The 20168-nt window shown below is 47.3% G+C and overlaps 2 protein-coding genes across 9 annotated transcripts in view; one reads left to right on the top strand and one right to left on the bottom strand.

Annotated features, from left to right (window-relative positions):
• Positions 1-14923, bottom strand: part of LOC102445507 (uncharacterized) — a 60004-nt gene extending 45081 nt beyond the window's left edge. For 3 of the 5 annotated variants that reach the window (XR_012905716.1, XM_075935426.1, XM_025187100.2), the window contains exon 1: positions 2983-3110. Coding sequence is in view for 3 of the 5 variants with exons in the window: in XM_075935426.1 (XP_075791541.1) it covers positions 2983-3083 (101 nt within the window). In the remaining 2 variants the exon portion in view is untranslated. Of the gene's footprint in view, positions 1-2982; positions 3117-13614; positions 13713-14802 lie in introns of those variants that run through there. The other 2 variants (XM_075935448.1, XM_075935435.1) reach the window with 2 other exon arrangements.
• LOC102445741 (heat shock 70 kDa protein 12A-like) lies at positions 3470-19227 on the top strand. 4 transcript variants are annotated; one of them, XM_006127821.4, is made up of 5 exons: positions 3470-3751; positions 5077-5301; positions 6017-6188; positions 8167-10594; positions 18924-19227. In XM_006127821.4, exons 1-4 carry the CDS (start codon positions 3470-3472, stop codon positions 9213-9215), a joined length of 1728 nt encoding a protein of 575 aa, XP_006127883.2. In that variant the 3' UTR covers positions 9216-10594; positions 18924-19227. The 4 variants fall into 4 exon arrangements, with proteins under 4 accessions (XP_006127883.2, XP_075791459.1, XP_075791455.1 ...); XM_075935344.1 differs by having other exon boundaries at positions 8167-13241; XM_075935340.1 differs by having other exon boundaries at positions 8167-16803; positions 17323-19227.
• The last annotated feature ends 941 nt before the right edge of the window (positions 19228-20168 follow it).

Below are 20168 nucleotides of genomic sequence, written 5' to 3'. Positions count from 1 at the left end.
GAGCTTGCTCCATCTGTATATTGATTGTACCCAAAACTCCAGATCCAAATATCCCCACATTTTCATGGAAAAAATTATTACACGCCTTTTCACAACTCTCGTTCTTTGAGATTAGTTGCGCCCGTCTGTCCACATCAGGTGTGCACACTGCATGCACCACTGCCAGAGATTTTTCCCTAGTGATATCCAAATGGCCAGCTCCATCACCCCCTGGAGGCATTCATTCAAGCACCAGTATCAGAAGTGATGCAGACTCCACACCCTTTTAGTTCCTTCTTGCTGTCAATTCCAACAATGGGGTAAGAAGGGCTGGACACTAAATGGACACAAGCAACACATATCGAAGAACAACTGCTATGAAAAGGTGGGTAACTGCTTATTCTTCTTCAGGTGCTTGCTCATGTCAAATTCACGTCAGGTGACTCACAAGCATTGCCCTTGGGCGTGGACTGGGAGTTCCAGGATGTGCACATGTGGTTTGCTGAGTGATGACATAGCACAAGGTGAAGGTGTAAACTGGTGCCCAAGTTGCAGTCCTGCAAATGTCCTGGATCAGTACTTGAGCAAGGAAGACCACTGAAAATGCCTACACTCTCGTGAAGGGGGCCTTGATAAATGGCCAGAGACAGAACCTTCACTTGTTCACACCAGGCTTTGACACAGGCTGTGATCTTAGATGAGATCCTCTGAGAGGACACCAGAGGACCTTTGATTCTATCTGTGACTGCTACAAACTGCTGCACTGACTTTCTGAAGGGGCTTGTCCTGTCACTATAAAAGGGTAGGGCCCTTCTAATGTCTAGTGTCTTTCCTCCTCAGACTTACGTGGTTTGAAGAAGAAGGCAGGCAGAAAAATGTCTTGGTTGATGTAAAAGTATGATACCAATTGGCTAGAAAGGCAGGGTGGGGGTGAAACTGGACTTTGTCTTTGAAGAGGACTGTGTATGGGGGAGACAAAGGTTAGGCCTGAAATTTTGAGTCTCCCCTGGCTGAAGTAATTGCTACTAGGAAGGCAACATTCCGCAAGAGGAGCAGCAGGGAGCATGATACCAAGGGCTCAAATGGCAGACCCATGAGCCTTAACAGGATCAGGCTTAGGTCCCAGGGAACTGGCTACATCAAGGAAATGATGGCATCAGGACTCCGGTGCTTGGAACCGAGGACTTGATGACCAATGATGGGACTCAAGAGATCAATGCATCTTGCACGGCCGGTGCTGGTGAACAGGTGATGAGCTGGTGACTGCAGTCTGGGTTCTGAAGCGCCAAGTGGGGACTGCTGTGGTAAGCTCAATGCTGGCTTCAAAGTGACTGGCTTTGAAGGTTCAACCCCAGCAGGAGGGAGATCCCTGGGTGTGGGAAGCACTAGTAGGGCCATTAAAGCCTTGGTCACTTACGGCCTCCAGCATGAAGGGTGCTCTTGGACGTGCCTTGCCTGTACTGCTGTCTGGTGTGCAGGGCGGGGTTCTGGCCAGGCTCAGCTCTGTGAGAGGTGATGATTCTCCTGATGCCTACCTTTGTGGGGAAGGTGAATGGCCCTGCTTGGGTTGCATCATGCTGCCTGAGTCTCTCCAGTGCCCAATTGGCTTGGGGGAGTGCCCTCTCTCTATACCCTTTTTGGTGCCAGTGATGGCATGCAGTGTCGAGCGCGCCCTGGTGCTAATGGAGCATTGTGTACGGACACCGATGTGACCAGATGCGTTCTGAAGTCAGTTGAAGAGCAGCTTACATCAGGAGGGTGTTTAAAGGTATGTCTCTATCCTTCTGGGTGCGTCTTGAAACTGTGGCAGATCCTGTATTTGCCCCACATATGAGCATCCCTCAGGCACTTAAGGCAACTGAAGTGGGTATCACTCACTGGCATTGGCTTTGCACAGGCTGCACAAGGCTTGAAACCTGGGGATCGGGGCATGCCCAGTCCCAGGAATGAGTCCTTAAAGAGGACTGACTAAGCTAACTAACAAGTTAATTTACTATTTACTGGCTATTCAATAATGCCAACAGAATAGCCAGGCCCCTGGGCAAGATATGTGGGGTGGTTCTGGACCCCAGAAGGGGCAGGGTTAGTGGTGAACCTCCTCCAGCCAGACTTTCAGTGGTACTCAGCCCATACTGCCGGGGGTTCCTGTGGCAGTTCAGCGGGCCTGGGGTTCCAGCGGTCAGTAATCCAGGCCCTTTTAAATCTCTGGGTCCTGGGGCAGCTCTGCCCTTCCCCCAGTCAGTGGCCCTGAGGATACTAAACAGTGAACCACTGGAGAAGGCTTGTGAATGCAAGAGAAGACGATTATTCCAGCACCCGTCATGGGCGGTAAAAAGGGACCTGAAACGTCGTGGGGATGGCAGTACCTTTATACCAGCATATGAGCACAAGTCTCCAGGAAGCAATGGAGCCAGCTGTCTGGGCATCCGTCTGTGAAAATCGTTAAGCAATGATGTGCCCATGGCACATACACACCTGATATGGAACTGACATGAGCAAGTCCAGCTTTGGATCTGAACAGTGCAGCTTCACTTGATCCGTAGTGAAGACTAAACGCGTACTGGCCAAGCTTTCGCATTGGACCATGGAATGACTCAGCGTACATGTGCGCGTGCCTGCGGGTGAGCTCAAATGAGCAGAAAAGGTCAAGGTCAGTAAAAAAAGCAAACCCTGCTCTCCCTTGGCAGTACGAGCCAAACAATCATTTTGCAGTGCAGCTGCTTTAAACAAACATGCCAATATTCTAACTGGGGCAAAATCAAGGCTCAGTTTTAATACAGGGGAGGGGGAAGTGCAGAATCTTGTCATTTTGGTTGCAAAAATCTGTGTTCTTCATCCTAGATTGAAATGAGCAGATATTAAACAGAAACGTGCAGTGTCTGGCTGCAGACACTGACAACAGGAAGAACTCTGCATGCAAGTCACACCGCCACTTTTAAACAGAAACGTAGAGCTCCTGTTAATCATGCTGTGATTACCCACTGTGCCCATTGCCCAACATACCTGCAGGTCTCTTCTGAAGCCCTAGTTCTGTCAGCAAGCTCCTCACCCTGCAAAGCATCTTGGGGAGCTCTGCCAAACTCAGGCCTTGCACTTTGCTCCATGCTTCTATAAAAATAGCAATGTCTCTTCCAAAGAGGAAGGGGCAGAGGGAAGAGGGATTGAGTGGAAGCTGATCCACAGAACTTGTCTGGGACCTGTAAGTGTCAAGTACTTCCCTGCTTGCACAAACAAGCAAGGGAAGCAGCCCTAACCAGGGTGCTAGCACTTTCAAGATCCCTTGCAGATCAAAACCTCAGTAGAGTTAGGCTGACCCCTCCTTGGAGAATTTATGTAGAGAGCTCTGCCCCCCCCTCAGAGTCTGCAGTGACCGTCCAGCCAATCGAAAAGGAGGGGCTAGGTTTCATATTGCAGTGTAAAACTCTTTCACTTTAAATAGTCTGCTCTAACAACCTGTGTAGGAGACTCTCCCTCTCTCCAGGTCACTATCATGGCAAGCAAGTCCTTGTTCATTGTTGCCATTGATTTCGGCACATCTTACAGCGGCTACTGCTTTTCTCTCGCAACACGGACAGATCAAATCCGGCAGGTGTACTGGGGACAGGAGCATGGGCTCAACACTCTGAAGACCCCAACGTGCATCCTCTTCAATGAAAAGCGTGAGTTTCAGAAGTTTGGCTACGATGCCGTCATGAAGTACAACTCGCTCCCCTCCAGCGAAGCTCACAGATGGTACTACTTCCACCACTTCAAGATGAAGTTGTACAACCAGGTAAATGCAATCTCTGCCGAGCAGCCAATTCAGAAAAGAGCAGGGAACCTGCTTACTAGGACTGGCACCTTTCTAATGGCTGGTAACAAGACTTACAAGGTCCCAATCCTGTCTCGCCAATTACCCCCAAGGTCTCACCCTGCTCTACCTCTTCCCCCAAGCCTCAGCCCCCGCATGCCCCATGCCACGCAGAGCTGCATGAACACCCTAGCCCTGCAGCCTCCTTCCTTCCACTTAGTTATCAAAGATCCAAAATCCACACATCCAGACTTGTCAAATGGCAAACTGGAACCTGGGCTGTCTGGGTGAAAACTTGTGTGGCCACCCAAGTACTTAATGGGCTTGAGGGACTGACTTATGAAAGAGGATGAAGAAATGCATGTAAGCTGGTTAAATGCAACTATTGGGAAAACATGCCTATTTTGCAGCGTTTGATTTTTTTTAAAGTAGAGAGAAAGGGCGAAAAGCTATGGACAAGAGACATGGGTTTTAATTGAATCCCCTGTGTCTCTGCACATGTGGTCCTAGGTAGAAGGACCCAGAGACACTTAGGGAAGAGGCAGTTACTAGACATGTTCAGTAGCTGAATTGGAAACGGTATAGAAAACTTCCAGTATGGCCAAGCAGTACTGAAGATTCCACACATTCACCATAGGAAAGCTGAGCCAAGAAACATACTCAAAAGGGAAGAGATTACAAATATGGAAGGCAACAACGGTGATTCAGCAGCTAATTGTGCAGAACCAAGAGATGTGTCTGCTGTGAAAGTCACAACCCAATACTTGCACCTCTTTAGATAAGGGCTATAGATTCCTCTTCTCACTGGAAATTCAGACAGGCAGCTATTGACTCAGTGATGGGAACAGCTGCTGCTTGTAAGCACATTTAGAATCTACTCAGCAACTCTGAAACAAGATACCTGGGTGTGAAGCTTCTCATTCTGCTGGCATACCAGAGTCAACCATGGTTGATTTATCATGTCTGGATGGATCGCTGCCCATTGATCCAGCAGGTAGTGAAGACATACCCTTGGAATGCAGTGGGCTATGCTCCACAAAGTAACTGTATCTGCTACTGGCCCTGGTCCATGACTACAGTTCCTAAGGCAGTACTACAACTCATCGATGAGCATGTTCCATGTCCTCCTCAGCACTAGTCCCCAGTTATGGAGAAGCTGTTCTTATGCTTTTGACTCTGGGGGTCACTGGTTCAACTCTCAGTGCATTGGCTGCACTGGGGGCAGGGAGGGGAACTGGCAACACTCCCAGCAGCAGGTTGCACTACCTGAATACAAATCAAAGTGATTTGTTTTTTCTCACTTCTAGAAAATCACTTCCCACATGAAACTGGACGCAGATAATGGAAAGAGGCTTCCAGCCCTAACGGTGTTCTCAGAAAGTCTGCGGTACATGAAGGATCATGCTCTGAACACCATACAGGAAGCCTCATACCAAGCTGTCTATGACACTGATGATGTCACCTGGGTCGTTACTGTTCCAGCCATATGGGATGCTTCTGCCAGGCAGTTCATGCGACTGGCAGCTAAAGAGGTAAAGTGAGTAACAGCCTGACTGCTTCAGATTCTCTATAATTTTCTATTCCTCTCCTCCCCCCCCACTAAGTTCGGCATTTAAACAAACCATATTTTAGAACTTGATCAACCAGGATTGGGGGCACTGATTTTTTTTTTTTTTAAAAACATCAGGTGTTTTCAATCTGGAACTCAGACATAGCTGCTCTGCCCTTTCTGTGCTGCTAAATTAGAGGGGGAACCTGACTAGATCGTGCCCAGATGGGAGAAATGTTACAGTACAGAAAAGGAGGAGGAACCCTGCCTTGCTTTCTATACATTACTGCATGCAGCAACAAACATCTACTGACTTAGAGCCTCCTCTGAGACAAGCATCTGTAGCGAGACTAGCTGGAAGAGCCATTACAGGGGCCATGGAGCCTCATGTGCGGTGGCATACACTCATACTGGCTGGAATCAGGTAGAAATTCCCCTCCCAGACCACACCAAGTTACAGTTTTGCTCATGAATTATCCATGAACATGGAGTGGGGGGTTCACCTGCCTCTGACTCATCTGGCTCTAGTCACAGCTGAGAATAGACAAGATGGAACAGACCATTCCAGATAGGCCACCCCAATTTCCCTGGGATTAGAAGAACCTGGCCAACATCCAGTGCTCATGGTGCATCTCAGTGGTGGGAGGCCAGAATCCCACCACCATTCCCGGTGTGATCAGGTTCTCTTGTGATTTTAGGCAGGCCTCATCGGTGACATGCTTTCTGAGAAGCTCATCATTGCTCTAGAACCAGAAGCCGCCTCAATCTGGTGCAAGCAGCTCCCACAGGAAGGCTTTGTGGCAGAAGGTGGTCACAGACAAAAGTTTGAGGAGTCACCAGGGACCCAGTATGTCGTGGTGGATTGCGGAGGTAACCTTTCCTCTCCTAAATAGGTAGAATCTCTGCTATGTGCAGACTTTGTCTGTTCAGCAGCTGCAGACCCTTCTTGCATAGACAGCAAGTCACTGAGCTCTATACTATGGATGTAAAAGCCTGTTTAGAAAGTTAACCAGTTAACTGATCCTACTGGTGGTGGGCTGCTTGCTTACTGGGTAACTGATTAACCCTTTACACCCCTACTCTGATCCCCCATGCTGTGCTTGTTCTGGGTTCTTTAATTTAAACAAACTATTTCTACCTGAAAAAAACAGGCAGCTGTTGAGTTAGTGCTGATTGGAAATGCGTGGCACATGGCACAAACCACTGCAGTGCACTAATTCCCTATTTACAGAGAAGTCTGGAGTCCTCTTTCAAAAGTGTACTAAGTTTAATGCAAATTGAGTTAGTTCAGTCCACAGCGCTGGGGCCAAGTTGAGATGTTCCCTGCATCACCTAAAAACTGTGGCAGACCCAGGATCAGTCCATTTGCTCCTTGAATCAAATATATCAACATTGCTGCCATGTTAGTCTAGCAGCCTGACAATATGCCTTGAGCAGCCAGGGTGAGATCCTCGATCTCTTCACTATCTGGGGAGAAGGGACAGTCCAGGCAGAGCTTGTGGCCAGCTCTTGCTGTAAGAAACTCTCCAAGAAGATCTCAAAACAGACAGCTGAAAAGAGTCGTAGCTGGTTACCTGTCAGGGCAGTATAAAAACCAAACTAAGAAAAATGGACAAAAGAACCAGGGAGGACAGAAGACAGTCTGGCACTGCCCAAATGACCTGTTTGTTTTAGAAGGAGCTGGACAGGATTTTTAGTTGGCAGAAAGGGGGATGAATGAGTCACCCCTTTAAGGGCACGATCCAAAGTCCTTTGAAGTCCATAGGATTCTATTGCCTTCATTTGACTTTAATCAGATCCTAGCAGCGCAGCTTGCTGCCGTCAGAGCCAGACTGCTCCACTGCATACAAGCTCCCTATGGTGAAGCTTGAATTCATAACCTCCAGCTGTAGAAGCAACACTGATTCCTAGCAACTGCTTTAGTTTCTAGGTCTTATTTTGGTGTAACGTGTGAACTTAGTGCTGATGAAAGACTGACATCCCTGTGAGACACAACACTGCTTCCCTCAGAACAAGCTCAGCATGGGCAGCAGCAGTGCAAGCTTCCAGCAGACACCTTGTCCTCAGCATTACACCTAGGTCCACCCACAGGGGGAGGGAAGGCATTAAAGGGACAGCTGCCCCAGGGCTCAGTGATTTAAAAAGGCCCACGGCCCCCAGCCATTGCCACTGCCACAACGGTAACAGCTGGAGCCCGTGGCCCTTTAAATCGCTGCCAGAAGTGTGCACCAGGCTTTGCTGAAAGACTAGCTGGGGGAGGCTAGCCACCAGCCCCACCCCTTCTGCCTGAGGTCCTGCCCCTTCTAAGGGGCTCCCGTTCCCCAGGACCTGGTGAAGTCTGTCAGCTACCCTGACTGTGCCTCAATTCTGCCAGAGGGTGGATATCAAAAGATGTCAGTTTTCATACCTATTCAGTTCTGCCATCTCAGCAAACAACCCAGAAGGGACTTAACATCAACTAGGGTGTGGACACTTGCTCACTGGATACTAGACTGACTCATCAGTACATTTCCTACAGGTCACTGAACACCCAACAAGCAGACAGTCGTATCTCACAGCTGTTACTAACTTTCAGCTGAGTTTGAGAAAACTATTTATTAGACACCAACATGTGCTTGGTAGTGTCTAGCATGCAGAAATTAAAGTCCCTGGGTATAGAAAGATTATGACTTAAAGAATGGGCAGCTCTGAATCCCAATATCCAGAGCACACTTGCCAATCATGAGGGTTGTTTTTAATGTTTGTAAAGATAGGGACTGTCTTTAGAAAGCAGCCTTCTATTCAGCAAAAATGGAAGTAAAATTTTTTTTTTATAAAATTCACTAATTTTATTCATTTTGGGTATTAGGTGGCACCATAGACATCACAGCACATGAAATCCAAAAGAATCAATCCCTGAAAGAATTACATAAGGCGTCGGGAGGAGGATGGGGAGGCAGCACAGTGGACGAAAACTTCAAAGAGTTCCTGAAGGAGATCTTCCACGAAGGAGTATGGGATGAATATGCGCAGAATCACCCAACAGAATGCCAGCAGATGATGTACAACTTTGGGCTTCAAAAATGCTCCTCCAGCAAAGATGATCTCTACTTACATTGCTACCACAACCTCACAAAAGTGGCAGAGCGCAAGCACAAAGACATCTCCCGCTTCTTCAAGGATGTGGAGGGAGCTGAGTGGTGTGATGGGTCTATCATGATTACATACGAAAAAATGAAGAGCTTTTTTGCCTACAGTATCAGACAAACCATTGATGCCTTGCTGGAAATCCTCAGCAAGCCTGAGACGACCATGGTCCAATATATTTTACTGGTCGGTGGCTTTGCTTCCAGCATTATCCTGAGGGAGGAGATCTATGAGACCTTTAGGGAGCAGTACCATATCCTGTGTCCACTGGAAGCTCAGGCAGCTATTGTAAAGGGGGCCGTTTTATTTGGGTACAATCAACAAATTGTTGCCTCGAGAATCAGCGCTCTGACATATGGAGTAGCGGTATGTGAGACATTTGATATTGCTGTCCATGACACACAGAAAAAGAGAGTCTCAAAAGCAGATAATTATGAATATTGCACAGATCTCTTCAAGAAGCTGGTGGGAATTGGGGATTTGGTGGCAGTAGATGAGGTTGCCAGTTACAGTTTCACTCCCGTGGAACCAGATCAGACAAGTGTGGCTTTCAGTTTCTATTGCACAGAAAAGAAGGCTGCAAAGTACATAGATGAGGAAGGGCTGAAAACGCTCGGTTCCTGTACTGTGCCAACACCAAACACAGAGCTGGGGAGAAACCGCCAACTGAGACTGGATATCAAATTTGGGCTAACGGAATTTAAAGCCTCAGGCAGTGATGTCACGTCTGGTGAAAGTCGGTCGGTTATGATCAATTTTTTAACATCGTAAAGGTTCCATTGTTCAAGGACTAGTGAGAAGAGCAGCAGGCTCAGATGACACAAGGGACTATAGAGCTCAGTCAGGAGAATATATGAGTCGCCACAATGGAATAGCCAAACGGACCACAGAATCCAGTAATTCTCTTCCTGCCACACCAGAACAAACGAATAATCTGTCTAATCTGTCAATCTCCAAACTTTTTCTCTGATGCCCCCTCCTCAGCTGGGACAGGGAGTAGGGCCACAACTCCAGGAAGGGAGGGGGATGCTAACAGAGGTAAGGGGAAGAAGGGTGGGCCCACATCTAGGGGTCTGGACTGAGGATGGCAACTGGGGCACTGGGCACAGTGCTCTGGGCATGGGATCTGCAACTGGGATCCTGAGTGCGTGGCTAGGAGGAGAGCCATGAAGATGGGGCTGGCAGCTGGTGCTCTGGGAGGAAAAGGAGGCTCTGGTCTGTGGGCCCACTGGTTCCTCCACATATCAGGGGACAGGGACTCTGCTCCCGCTACTTTCTAATTCCAAAAGCCAAAGGGAGCATCAACCCATTTTAGACCTGCAAGAAATCAACAAATTCATAAAGAAGCTCAAATTCCGCATGGGCTCCCTGGCATCTATAATTCCTTCCCTGGATCTGAGCTATGGGTACGCTGCCCTTGACTTGAGAGATAAATACGTTCACATCTCAGTTTATCAATTCCACAGGAAATACCTCGGATTTATAGTGGACAACAAACATTACCAATTTACTGTGCTCCCTTTGGGACTTTCATCAGCCTCAAGGGTTTTTACGAAGTGTATAGCAGTGGTTGCCACCTTCCTCCACAAAAACAGGGTTCAGGTTTTTCCATACCTGGATAGGTGACTCATCAAGGGTTGATCCAGGTCTCAGGTAGAGGCACATGTGACATTAGTCAGGAGCACTTTCAACAATCTAGGCCTCCTTATCAATGAGTCCAAATCGACTCTCCTCCCAGTTTAGAGGATGGAGTTCTGAATTCAACCCAAGCAAGGGCCTACCTCCCTGTGGAATGATTTCAGACCATGGCCTCCATCATTCAGTCTCTGAGCTTTCCCTATAATCATAGCCAGGACCTGCCTCAAACTCTTAAGCAATATGACCTGGTAGAGGCGATCTCTGAAGAAAATTTAAGACTTTGAATTGACTTCTGACAGCAGCGCTTTCTCTCACTGGACAACATCAGATGAGTTAGGACCAGACTGTGCTTGGCCCTCACACAATGGTTCTAGCAGATGAGCAGGATTGCATGGAGGCAGCGCTGTTCCTTGAATCAGGTTGACTGAGCTGGGCTCCACACTTTGGGGGGCCCCAGCATTTCAGTGTGCATGTGGTGTGGGGCTCAGTTCCGGTCTTCAGCAGCGGCAGCTGTAAGTGCTGACTCTATGGCTACCTTGGGGCTTGAGCACCATGGACAAAAATGGTGGGCTCTCAGTACTGGTATCAAAACCTCTCCCTCCTTTCAGTGCCTCCTGCCTGCCTGTAGGTGTGCCAATCAGTGCTTCCCCTTCCCTCCCAGCTGCCTACCACCAATCAGCTGTTTTGCATCGGGAGGCACTGGAGGGGGAAGGGGAAGGCATGATGGAGCTGTGGGCAGAACTGAGAGGGAAGAGGTGGGGTAGGGGTAGGAAGAGGAGGAGTATAGAATCACAGAACCGGAAAGAACCTCGAGAGGTCATTGAGTCCTGTCCCCTGCCCTCACAGCAGGACCAAGCACTGTCTAGATCGGAGTGGGCAAAAGAGCCTCCGCGGGCTGGATCCGCCCTGTCAAGCGGGTTGATCCGGCCTGCGGAGGCCCTGCCGCTCCGCCAACCCCAGGTCAATTAGGGCCTGGGGGTGGGGGAACATGCAAAACTTCCTCCTGCCTTACAAGGAACATGCAGCACTTCCAAGTGCCATTCGCTCTTGCAAGGCGGGGTCAGGGCGAAGGAAGCTTCATACAGCTCCCCCGCCATGAGGCCCTGATTGGCCTGGGGGTGGGGGAATGTGGGAAGCCTCTTCCCTCCCTGCTAGGGGCAAAGGTGCCTACTGGAAGTGGGGGGCAAAGGGCTCTCCCACCCCCAGACCAATCATAGTCTGTGAGTGGGGTAGCCCAGAAGCATCCTGGCCCCATCCTTCTGGTTTAGGCTCCGCCCCTTCTGGGAGCCTAAAAATTTTTGAAGTGGCCCCCTGCCAAAAATTATTGCCCACCCCTGGTCTAGATCATCCCTGACAGGTGTCTGTCTAACTTGCACTTAAATATCTCCAGTGATGGAGATTCCACAACCCTCCTAGGCAATTCATTCCAGTGTTTAACCGCCCTGACAGGCAGGCAGTTTTTCCTGATGTTCAACCTAAACCTCCCTTGCTACAGTTTAAGCCCATTGCTTCTTGTCCTATCATCGGAGGCCAAGGAGAACAATTTTTCTCCCTCCTCCTTGTAACACCCTATTAGATACTTGAAAACTGCTATCATGTCCCCTCTCGGTCTTCTCTTTTCTAAATTGAACAAGCCATGTTCTTTCAGTCTTCCCTCATAGCTCAAGTTTTCTAGATCTGTAATCATTTTTGTTGCTCTTCTCTGGACCCTCTCCAATTTCTCCACACCTTTCTTGAAATGTGGTGCCCAGAACTGTACACAATACTCCAACTGAAGCCTAATCAGCACAGAGTAGAGTGGAAAAATGACTTCTCATGTCTTGCTTACAACGCTCCCGTTAATGCACCCCAGAATCGTGTTTGCTTTTTTTTGCAACAGTGTCACACTGTTGACTCACTATGACCCTTAGATACCTTTCTGCAGTACTCCTTCCTAGACAATCGCTTCCCATTCTGTATGTGTGAAACTGATTGTTCCTTCCTAAGTGGAGTACTTTGCATTTGTCCTTATTAAACTTCATCCTATTTACCTCAGACCATTTCTCTAGTTTGTCCAGATCATTTTGAATTGTGAACCCATCCTCCAAAGCACTTGCAACCCCTCCCAGCTTGGTATCATCTGCAAACGTAATAATTGTACTCTCTATGCCAATATCTAAATCACTGATGAAGATATTGAACAGAACCGGCCCCCAATGTCCCACCGGGTAGGGGTGGGACATTGGGGGAAAAGAGTGGGGACGGGCTGGAGCCAGAGGGGAGCATTGCCCAGGAGTTTAGGAACATAGACCAATTTGTCCTGGCCCTGTACTACATGGATCACTGTGTTCAGATCCAATATTATAGCATCCAGGATTCTCTGCTAGATATTGCACTACTGGTCTAATCTAATGCAGGAGGAGGCAGAATAATGTACTAGACTAGCTGTATTGGTCCAGCCAAGAATGGCATATACCAGACTATCAAACTAACTGGGCGACTAGACTGGGAAGAGGAAGGATTATTAGATTAAACCAAAGGTTCCCAAAACTGTGGGGTGTACCCCTGCCCCAGAGGACAGAGAGGAATGTTTTAGGGGGCATGGTTGGGGGTTGAGGGACAGGGAGGGTGCACCACCCAGCTCCTTCCCTCCCTCCAGTGTCTCTTGCCAGCGGAACCTCCTCTATCGCCCCTAGAGATAGGAGTAAGTGCATCTCCTGAATAAGGAGTTGCTCGTGAGAAAAGTCCATGAAGAGGGATGGGGAGTGGAGGTGGGAGAGCAGGAGAGAGGAAAACTAGATGGAGTATCCTCTGTCTACTGTGCACATTACTCAATGAACCAAAGTGATCTTGGACCATGCACAGTAGAAAGGAGATAGTCAGGAAGAGAAGGTAAGATGGGGTGGATCCAAGGAAACAGCCATCTAAAGAAACAATTGGTACACTCCATCCTCGACTGTACACTCAAAACTGCTACTTGTGGTTAGATGAGGATTTTGACTGGCCAGAACCTCGTCCTGATGACGGCTGTTGATGTCTCCTGACATTTCTGTTCCTTTTCCTTAGGCCCTACTAGTGGCCCTGAGAAGGGAAAGAGTGTGAGTTCCAGCTAACGGTCACTGGAGGGAAGAAAGAACTGAGAGGGGAGGAAAGTGGGGTGCTATAATGTACACCATAGAGGTACGACTCTACGTGGCAATCCTACAGCTAGCTGGTGGGGGAAAGTCTTCCAGCTAATGTGCATATACATGTATGAACACCTAATTTGGAATGCATATGAGCAATCCCTCGAAGAAGAATCACCATTCTCATCTCTCCTCTGCCTTTCCCGCATGGCCCTCGATTTAGCTCAGGTTATTTCCACTGTAACCGGCTGTCTATGTTAGGGCTTCTAGCATCACTCACACTGGTGGATCTGAACCAGTGTTAGCAACTATGGGACACTTGAGATATTTCCCTTGTGTGCATAAGGCTGTAAAGAAGTGGCAGATCAAAACAGTTTACCCAGCTTCCCACCACTATCCGTGTCCTATGGTTCTGTAATGTTAAATACCTATTGGCTTGTGGTTTCCTTCAAAACTGGACATTCCAGGAGTTCACAGATCAATCCATTCTTTGTGACAGCTCTTCTTTACATTTGGCAAACACAGCCTAGGGTGCAAAAATATCAAGAGATCACTGTTAATAATGTAGAGGATCAAACTAGAAACATGGTGCAACACATATGAGCAACATGTCTTGGGACACAGAGAGGTCAATCGATTGCAACATCTCTCAATTGACAGAAATGCAGTGTGCATTGCTGTGCGCATATCTGTGCCAAAAAACAAAAATTCTGAAAAATGCCTCATATTTTAGTTCTAAAAATAACATTTAATTTTGCCAGTTTCAATTATTTTGGTATTTTATTTCAAAATATGTGTCAGCAACTATGTCTGAACAATACAAACAAAACTATTCTGGTCATTTTTTTTGACAAATAGATTCCTTGCAGAAACTGAATAATGCATTTAAATTACAATACAGAACTGTATTTCCGGCACAGGTCAGAAGTACTGAAAAGGGTTGGAAGCCGCAGGAGTAGTAGAGGAACTGAGGGTGTTCATGCAGCTGACTATTCTGGCACCAAAGCAGCCTCTCATGGGCAAAAGACAGAACTGCAGCTCTTCTTGTGCAAAATGGATTTTATGCAGGAACATATAAAATCATGTGGTATAGAAGAGTTCTGTGAGTCTGCAGATGTGCAGAATTCCCTCAGGATTAAATGTGAATCCACATGCAAAAATGTTTCAAGAAGCTGTCAGGGACTGAAGAAGCTCAGTAATTGTTACGGGTACAGCTTTAATTAAGTGAGTGCCAGCGTGGGCCCCTCCCACTGAACAATTGGTACAGATATTTCTGGCAGCCATCACTCCATTTCTATGCATCTCTGCTGTCCTTTTCATTGTACAATGATCATTTTCCCTTCAATACACCCAGCCTTGGAGCAATAATGAGATAACAAATCTAGATCTCCTATGTGGCACAGCACAAGGAAAGCTAACAAGATTCTGCAACAGTCTCCGCTGATGCCTAGCTGGAGTGAGAATTGGGAACTCAACCAGCTCTTCTGGATGACAGGAGTGTGCAGCACCATTAGCTTGGGCTCCATGGCATTCTACAGGCCATGCTGGGCTGGAAAATAACAGCTAACAACTGAGTTGCCAACCCTAGGGCCATCTTCCCAGGACATTTCACTTACCACTTGCTCTTAGAGTAAGGAGATCATCTGTCTGCTGTGAGTGAGCTCCCCGACTCCCCCAGACTCTAGCAACACAAGCCCTGCCTTCCAGGCCTCCTGAGTCTTCAATTCTCTGTACAGATCTGCAAGAGACATACACCAACACCTCTGTGTATCCCTCTCTAAGCATCCAGCTTCTAATTCACTGAATACTTAATAGAAGAGGAGGTTGTGCAGTAAAGATAACTCTTTGGGATGGGTATCCCTATAGTGATCCACTGTAGGGGTATGTCTAGATTGCATCCCTCTGCAGAGAGAGGGATGCAAATCAAGCATTTTGGAAGTGCAAATGAGCCCGGGATTTAAATATCCTGGGCTTCATTTGCATATTCACGTTCCAATGCTGATCGAGCTCAGTGTCAAAAGTGAAAGTAAAGTATAACTGCGGCTCGGCTGACAGTGGGGAGCTTTTTCGGCAGCTCCTGTACTCCCAAAGCAGAAGATGGCATGGAGGGCGTCTTACTGACCACGCAAGGCTGAGCAACAATCACCTGAGACTATCCACTACCATGTTCCACACTCCTGGGAGATAAGAAGCCTCCAGGTGGATAGAGTGGACTATGCAAAAATCCCAGAGAGGGAGAGCTTCCCGATACAGTAGCAACAATCGAGTGCTGCCCTGCTTTTTGATACAGAACATGGTGGCGGTATTGTCTGTCAGAATTTCTCATGCTGTGACCTCACATAGCATTGTGAAAGGTCTGAAGGGCAAAACGAACCACCCAAGGCTCTTTGACATTGATGTGAAGAAGTGTCTTGTCATCGAGTCACAGGCTCTGAGTCTGAAAATTCCCCAGATGCACTCCCCAGTCCTGATTCAACACATCTGTGACTACCATAAGTGTGGGCTGGGGAGTATGAAAGTGGACACCTGAGTACACAACTAGGGGCGTGAATCAGGCAATTCATGGTGCTTTAAAAGTGCTGAGAGGGAGGGGAAGGAGTAAGTAAGTGTGCAAGAGGCACATGGGGAAGGGAACAGAGGGGGTGCACAGTCTGCAGGTGAAACCCCCATGGGCCCAAGTTTGCCCTTCACTGGATTTCAATCTTGCGGTCCACTGAGACAAAGGAGGGCCACTCATGTGGCCCACTCACTAGTCTTGGTTGCCCATTGCTGTCTGACATCAATCAAGTCTTGAGATTAACAAAATTCTATTGTAAGCAGGGGCTGAACTGCTGCTTGCTATCAGCCAGCTAAAAGGAGGGGTGTGCGCGCCCACTACAATTGTTTAGCTTTGCAAGGTAATTAACTGTTAACTGTTGATATGTAAATACAGCTCAGGAGAGAATCCGAGGTGTGGTTATGTAAATCCCATTCAGCCAGGGCTGATGGAAGGTCAGTGTTGGAATGGAATGTGGAGAATTGTATATAATTTGGGACTGTTGTGGGGGTCACTAATCATGCTACCCCTAAATATGGGAACTGTAAAACATGCCACCAGTGCTTGCAGGAGAGACACCACCATCATGGTAAGAGGTCTCGGAAGAACAAACCTCCTCCTTTTCAGAGTTGAGTGAACTGAGCTAGGGGGAAGGGTTAAAGGGTTTTAGTTAGCATGCTTCACACCTGCCTGGTGTGAGCTATGAGACTGGCCCAGCCTGCCCCTTTCCCCCTTTGTTTTAAGGACAAACCTAAAGCAGACTCCCTGAGGAGTCTTTTCTTTTGCTAGTCCAGTGAAAGCTGGATTCATTTGCCAGTCCAGCTGGTGACTAAAGAGTTGAAATCACTGAGAGCTGAAATTACTGGTTTGGCTGAGAACCAGGCCTACTGCAGCCAGTGAAGTGGCGGCAACCAGTGGCGTGGAGCAGTGGCAGGCGAGGAGCAGCGGCATGGTGTGGAGTGGCGGCAGGCGAGGAGCGGTGACCAGCAGCAGCAGATGAGGAGCAGCAGCAGGCGCCTAGCGGAGCATCCAGTGGTGTGGGATGAGACAGCTGGTGGAGCGTGGCGGAGTTTCGTATAAGGTGCCCCCTATCTATTTCCCCCACCCCCATTTCTACCCAGGTTGGGAGGTGAAATCCTGCGGGTGAACTTTGGGACTCTTGGTGGCACGGACCAGGGACAGAAACTTTTGGGGTGTCAGACTCTTTGGACTTTGGGCGATTCTTGGCTGGGGGGTGGGGCTTGGCTCATGTTTGGGTTATGAACTCTGTGGTGTTTTCCCCAAGTTAATGCCATATGACTTCTCTCTCTGTTTCATTAAATGTTTCTTTCCTATACTCAGACTCAGTGCTTGCGAGTGGGGAAGCATTGCCTCTCAGAGGTGCCAAGGGGTGCGTGAATTTTCCAGATTACTGGGTGGGGGCTTGAGCCGCTTCTATGTGAGATGGACCCCAAGATATTGAACCCAACCCTGGTTACTGCCAGGCTTACCCGGCAGAAGGGTTACATATGAAAAACCTTTCAGGATCGAAAAAGATTGATAAATTATTGAAAGCCCTCCCCCCCGTCCATCCTGGTGTCTTGGTATCTCCTTCTTCTAGTTGAGTTTGGAAGCTCCAAAATGCTATGGAGAGAGGCTACTTTCATTGTAACGTCATCCTGACCAAGCACAGAAGTTCCAGGAAATCTCACATCAAAGCCTGTTCTCAAAGAACTTCCAGCCCAGTTATGTGGTTCAGATAAGGTTCAAAAAAATATTTACTTTTGCATGTTAATTAGAAACTGTTTGAAATCTGCTGATCACCACTCTTGATTTTTTAGGAGCATTCATTTTAGCATTTTATCCTTGGGACATGCATCTCTAGGGTATCGCTTCTCTTCTCTATCCACACTTCACCCCTTTCTACCCTCACCAGAATCCTAGCTGCTGGACAAGCTCCTAAACTAAAGGACAAGGCACCCTTAAGTAGCACTCAGATCAGTCTACAAGATTTTCCCATTCCTCTAGCCCCAAGAGCAGTGTATGCTACCATGGCATCTGCACTCACCATCCCTGTCAAGCCTATTTACTACCTGCCTTTACTGTACCAGGATGGAGGGCTTTCTCCTGTGTCCTGCTGATGCACAAGAGGGCATTACTTATTTAGAAAATTATTTGGAATAGAACTAAAAGTCACCCTATTGTTTTGCAATGTGACATGATTTCAAGATGGAAATCACGTGTCATAATAAGGCTGCGGTGTTATATCACATTGTCAGATTTGCCTTTCAAGACAAACTGCATATGATCAGGTCAAGAGGGTACCACCAACTTCAATGATACCAAGCAGGAGAAATGGAGCTAGTCCAATCACTAGGCAGATTGATATTTTGGGATCAACCCTCACAAGCATCCTGTAAATTTGGTGAGGACAAAAAAAACAAAACAACACACTTGTACATTTTCAAAGGCTTCTTTGATATGGTAGCTATTTCAGAAGGAATCACAGTATTTTTCATTGTCACCAAGAACTGACCCTCCCCACTTACCAGCAGTTTTCTTTAAAAAAAAATATGTAGGCATTTCTCTATATTTTAAAATCAAGCAATCATTTCATTTCTGTCATGCAGAAAATGATGCAACAAAATCAGAGCCTTAATTATAATGAACAACTAGTACTTCAGAAATTAAAAGGACCACAGGCTGTAACTAGGATCAGGACAAGCTGGAAAAAAGGGAATGTACTCTCAAGCAATGGGTAATGTTACTGCAAGAGCTCCAAAGGATACCCATCTGAAGGAGTTGTTACAGAGTTTCAGGCTAAATATATTATGCGTTCCAGGGCGAGAAGGGCCACACAGAAGGGTAAGGAGAGGGCATGTAAGGGCACCCCATTTAGCAGTTAAAATTTTGGCAGGGATATAGTGAGTGCACCTATATATGCACTCATCATAATACAGTAATGTCCTACCCCAATGGAAAAAGTTATCTGGGACTAAGTGCTAAGATCTCTCTGCTACAAGTGACCATAGCTAGACACTATGGTCTAGGTTCTAACCAAGAGAAAAACATAATACTTCTAGCATGAAGAAAATACAGAAAGCTGAAAACAGGGCATCTCATGACCTGAAAGAATATTCCAATGAAAAGTAAATTCTACCTCCATAAGGATGTCTAACTCTTTAACATTCGGGTAATAAAGGTTCTTATTCTTTCTTTCAGAAGTCCTTCCATTCAGGGCACCTTGAAAAGAAAACCCCTTTGTAACCAGGGAGGATTATGGCCCTCAAGACCTGGCCTGCAACTTCACTTTGTAGTTCTCCTATTTCCAACTCCTGACAGGAAGTTGGAGCTCTAAGGCAGGAGATGCCCCAACATCTCATGTCATCGTTACTTTACTCCTCCCTTTAAGCTTCTATGACTACTTCCTTGTCTCTGTTGGTCAGCATTTCCCTGACCCAGTTTTGCAGTGACCTTCAAAGACCTTTTGTGCAGAAATTCCAACTGCATTGCTGCTCCCCTCCCCCCAACCTTCAGGAGCTTTCCTGAAATCCAGGACATTTTGCTGAGGATTTAGTACAAGAAAACAGAAGTCCCCATTCTTAAGGCTCTATCTTAAATCTGTTCTTTGTTGGAGTTAGGAGCAAGAAGGGGTTTTCACTTTCAGAGGAGTCATTGAGAAAATCTATAGCGTCCTAGAGCCCTCCCTCATTACTTATGCAACACAAACATATTCCTTCCTATCCCTTAGACATAGCAAACCAAATAGTCCCTCACCTTTCCACCCTCTCTATATCTACTATACACACAGCCTCCAGTTCACTTATCTGTACTCCCATACATATACAAACTCTTCCTAGTACAGAAACAACTCTCCTCCCCACAGAAGATCCCCACCCTTACACACATCATCTCCCTTTGCCTTGTACACCAATTTCCACACATGCTCCCCTCCATATCCTATAGATGTACACGAGAGACACTTGCAGGACAGAGGAGTTCTTCACCTCACAGTGTGCTGACATCCACTGATGTAGATGGACAAGTCTGGACTAGCGCTGAAGAGACCTGTGACCTGTGCCCCCTTCCACTCCAATGGAATTGAGCTGGCATGAATTTACACAGGCAGATGCAGACGATGGAGGAAAACTCTGTGCAACATGTAAAATGAATGAGCCCCAGAGCTGTACAGCAACAGCCTCAGTACTGGGACCCTGGTTCCTTGGTTCATTATGCACCTTTAGTCTCTGTTGGTAAGTACTAATGATCACTGTAGTATCTAGATCCGTCTACACTAAGGCTGCTGGCTGTGTGTTTGGAACTACTGTTTCTTTTTGTTTATGATGCCAGATGCTTACACCTGACATACTGAAGCACCTTGCTTGCTATCATGGTGAATCAATTCCTTTCTTCCCTTGTATCTTCCCTTATAAATGGGATTTTGTCCCTTGTTTAAATAGCTCCAGA

Source organism: Pelodiscus sinensis, chromosome 1 (assembly GCF_049634645.1).
Source record: "Pelodiscus sinensis isolate JC-2024 chromosome 1, ASM4963464v1, whole genome shotgun sequence".
Lineage (NCBI taxonomy): Eukaryota > Metazoa > Chordata > Testudines > Trionychidae > Pelodiscus > Pelodiscus sinensis.
This window is presented reverse-complemented; position numbering and strand designations above follow the sequence as displayed.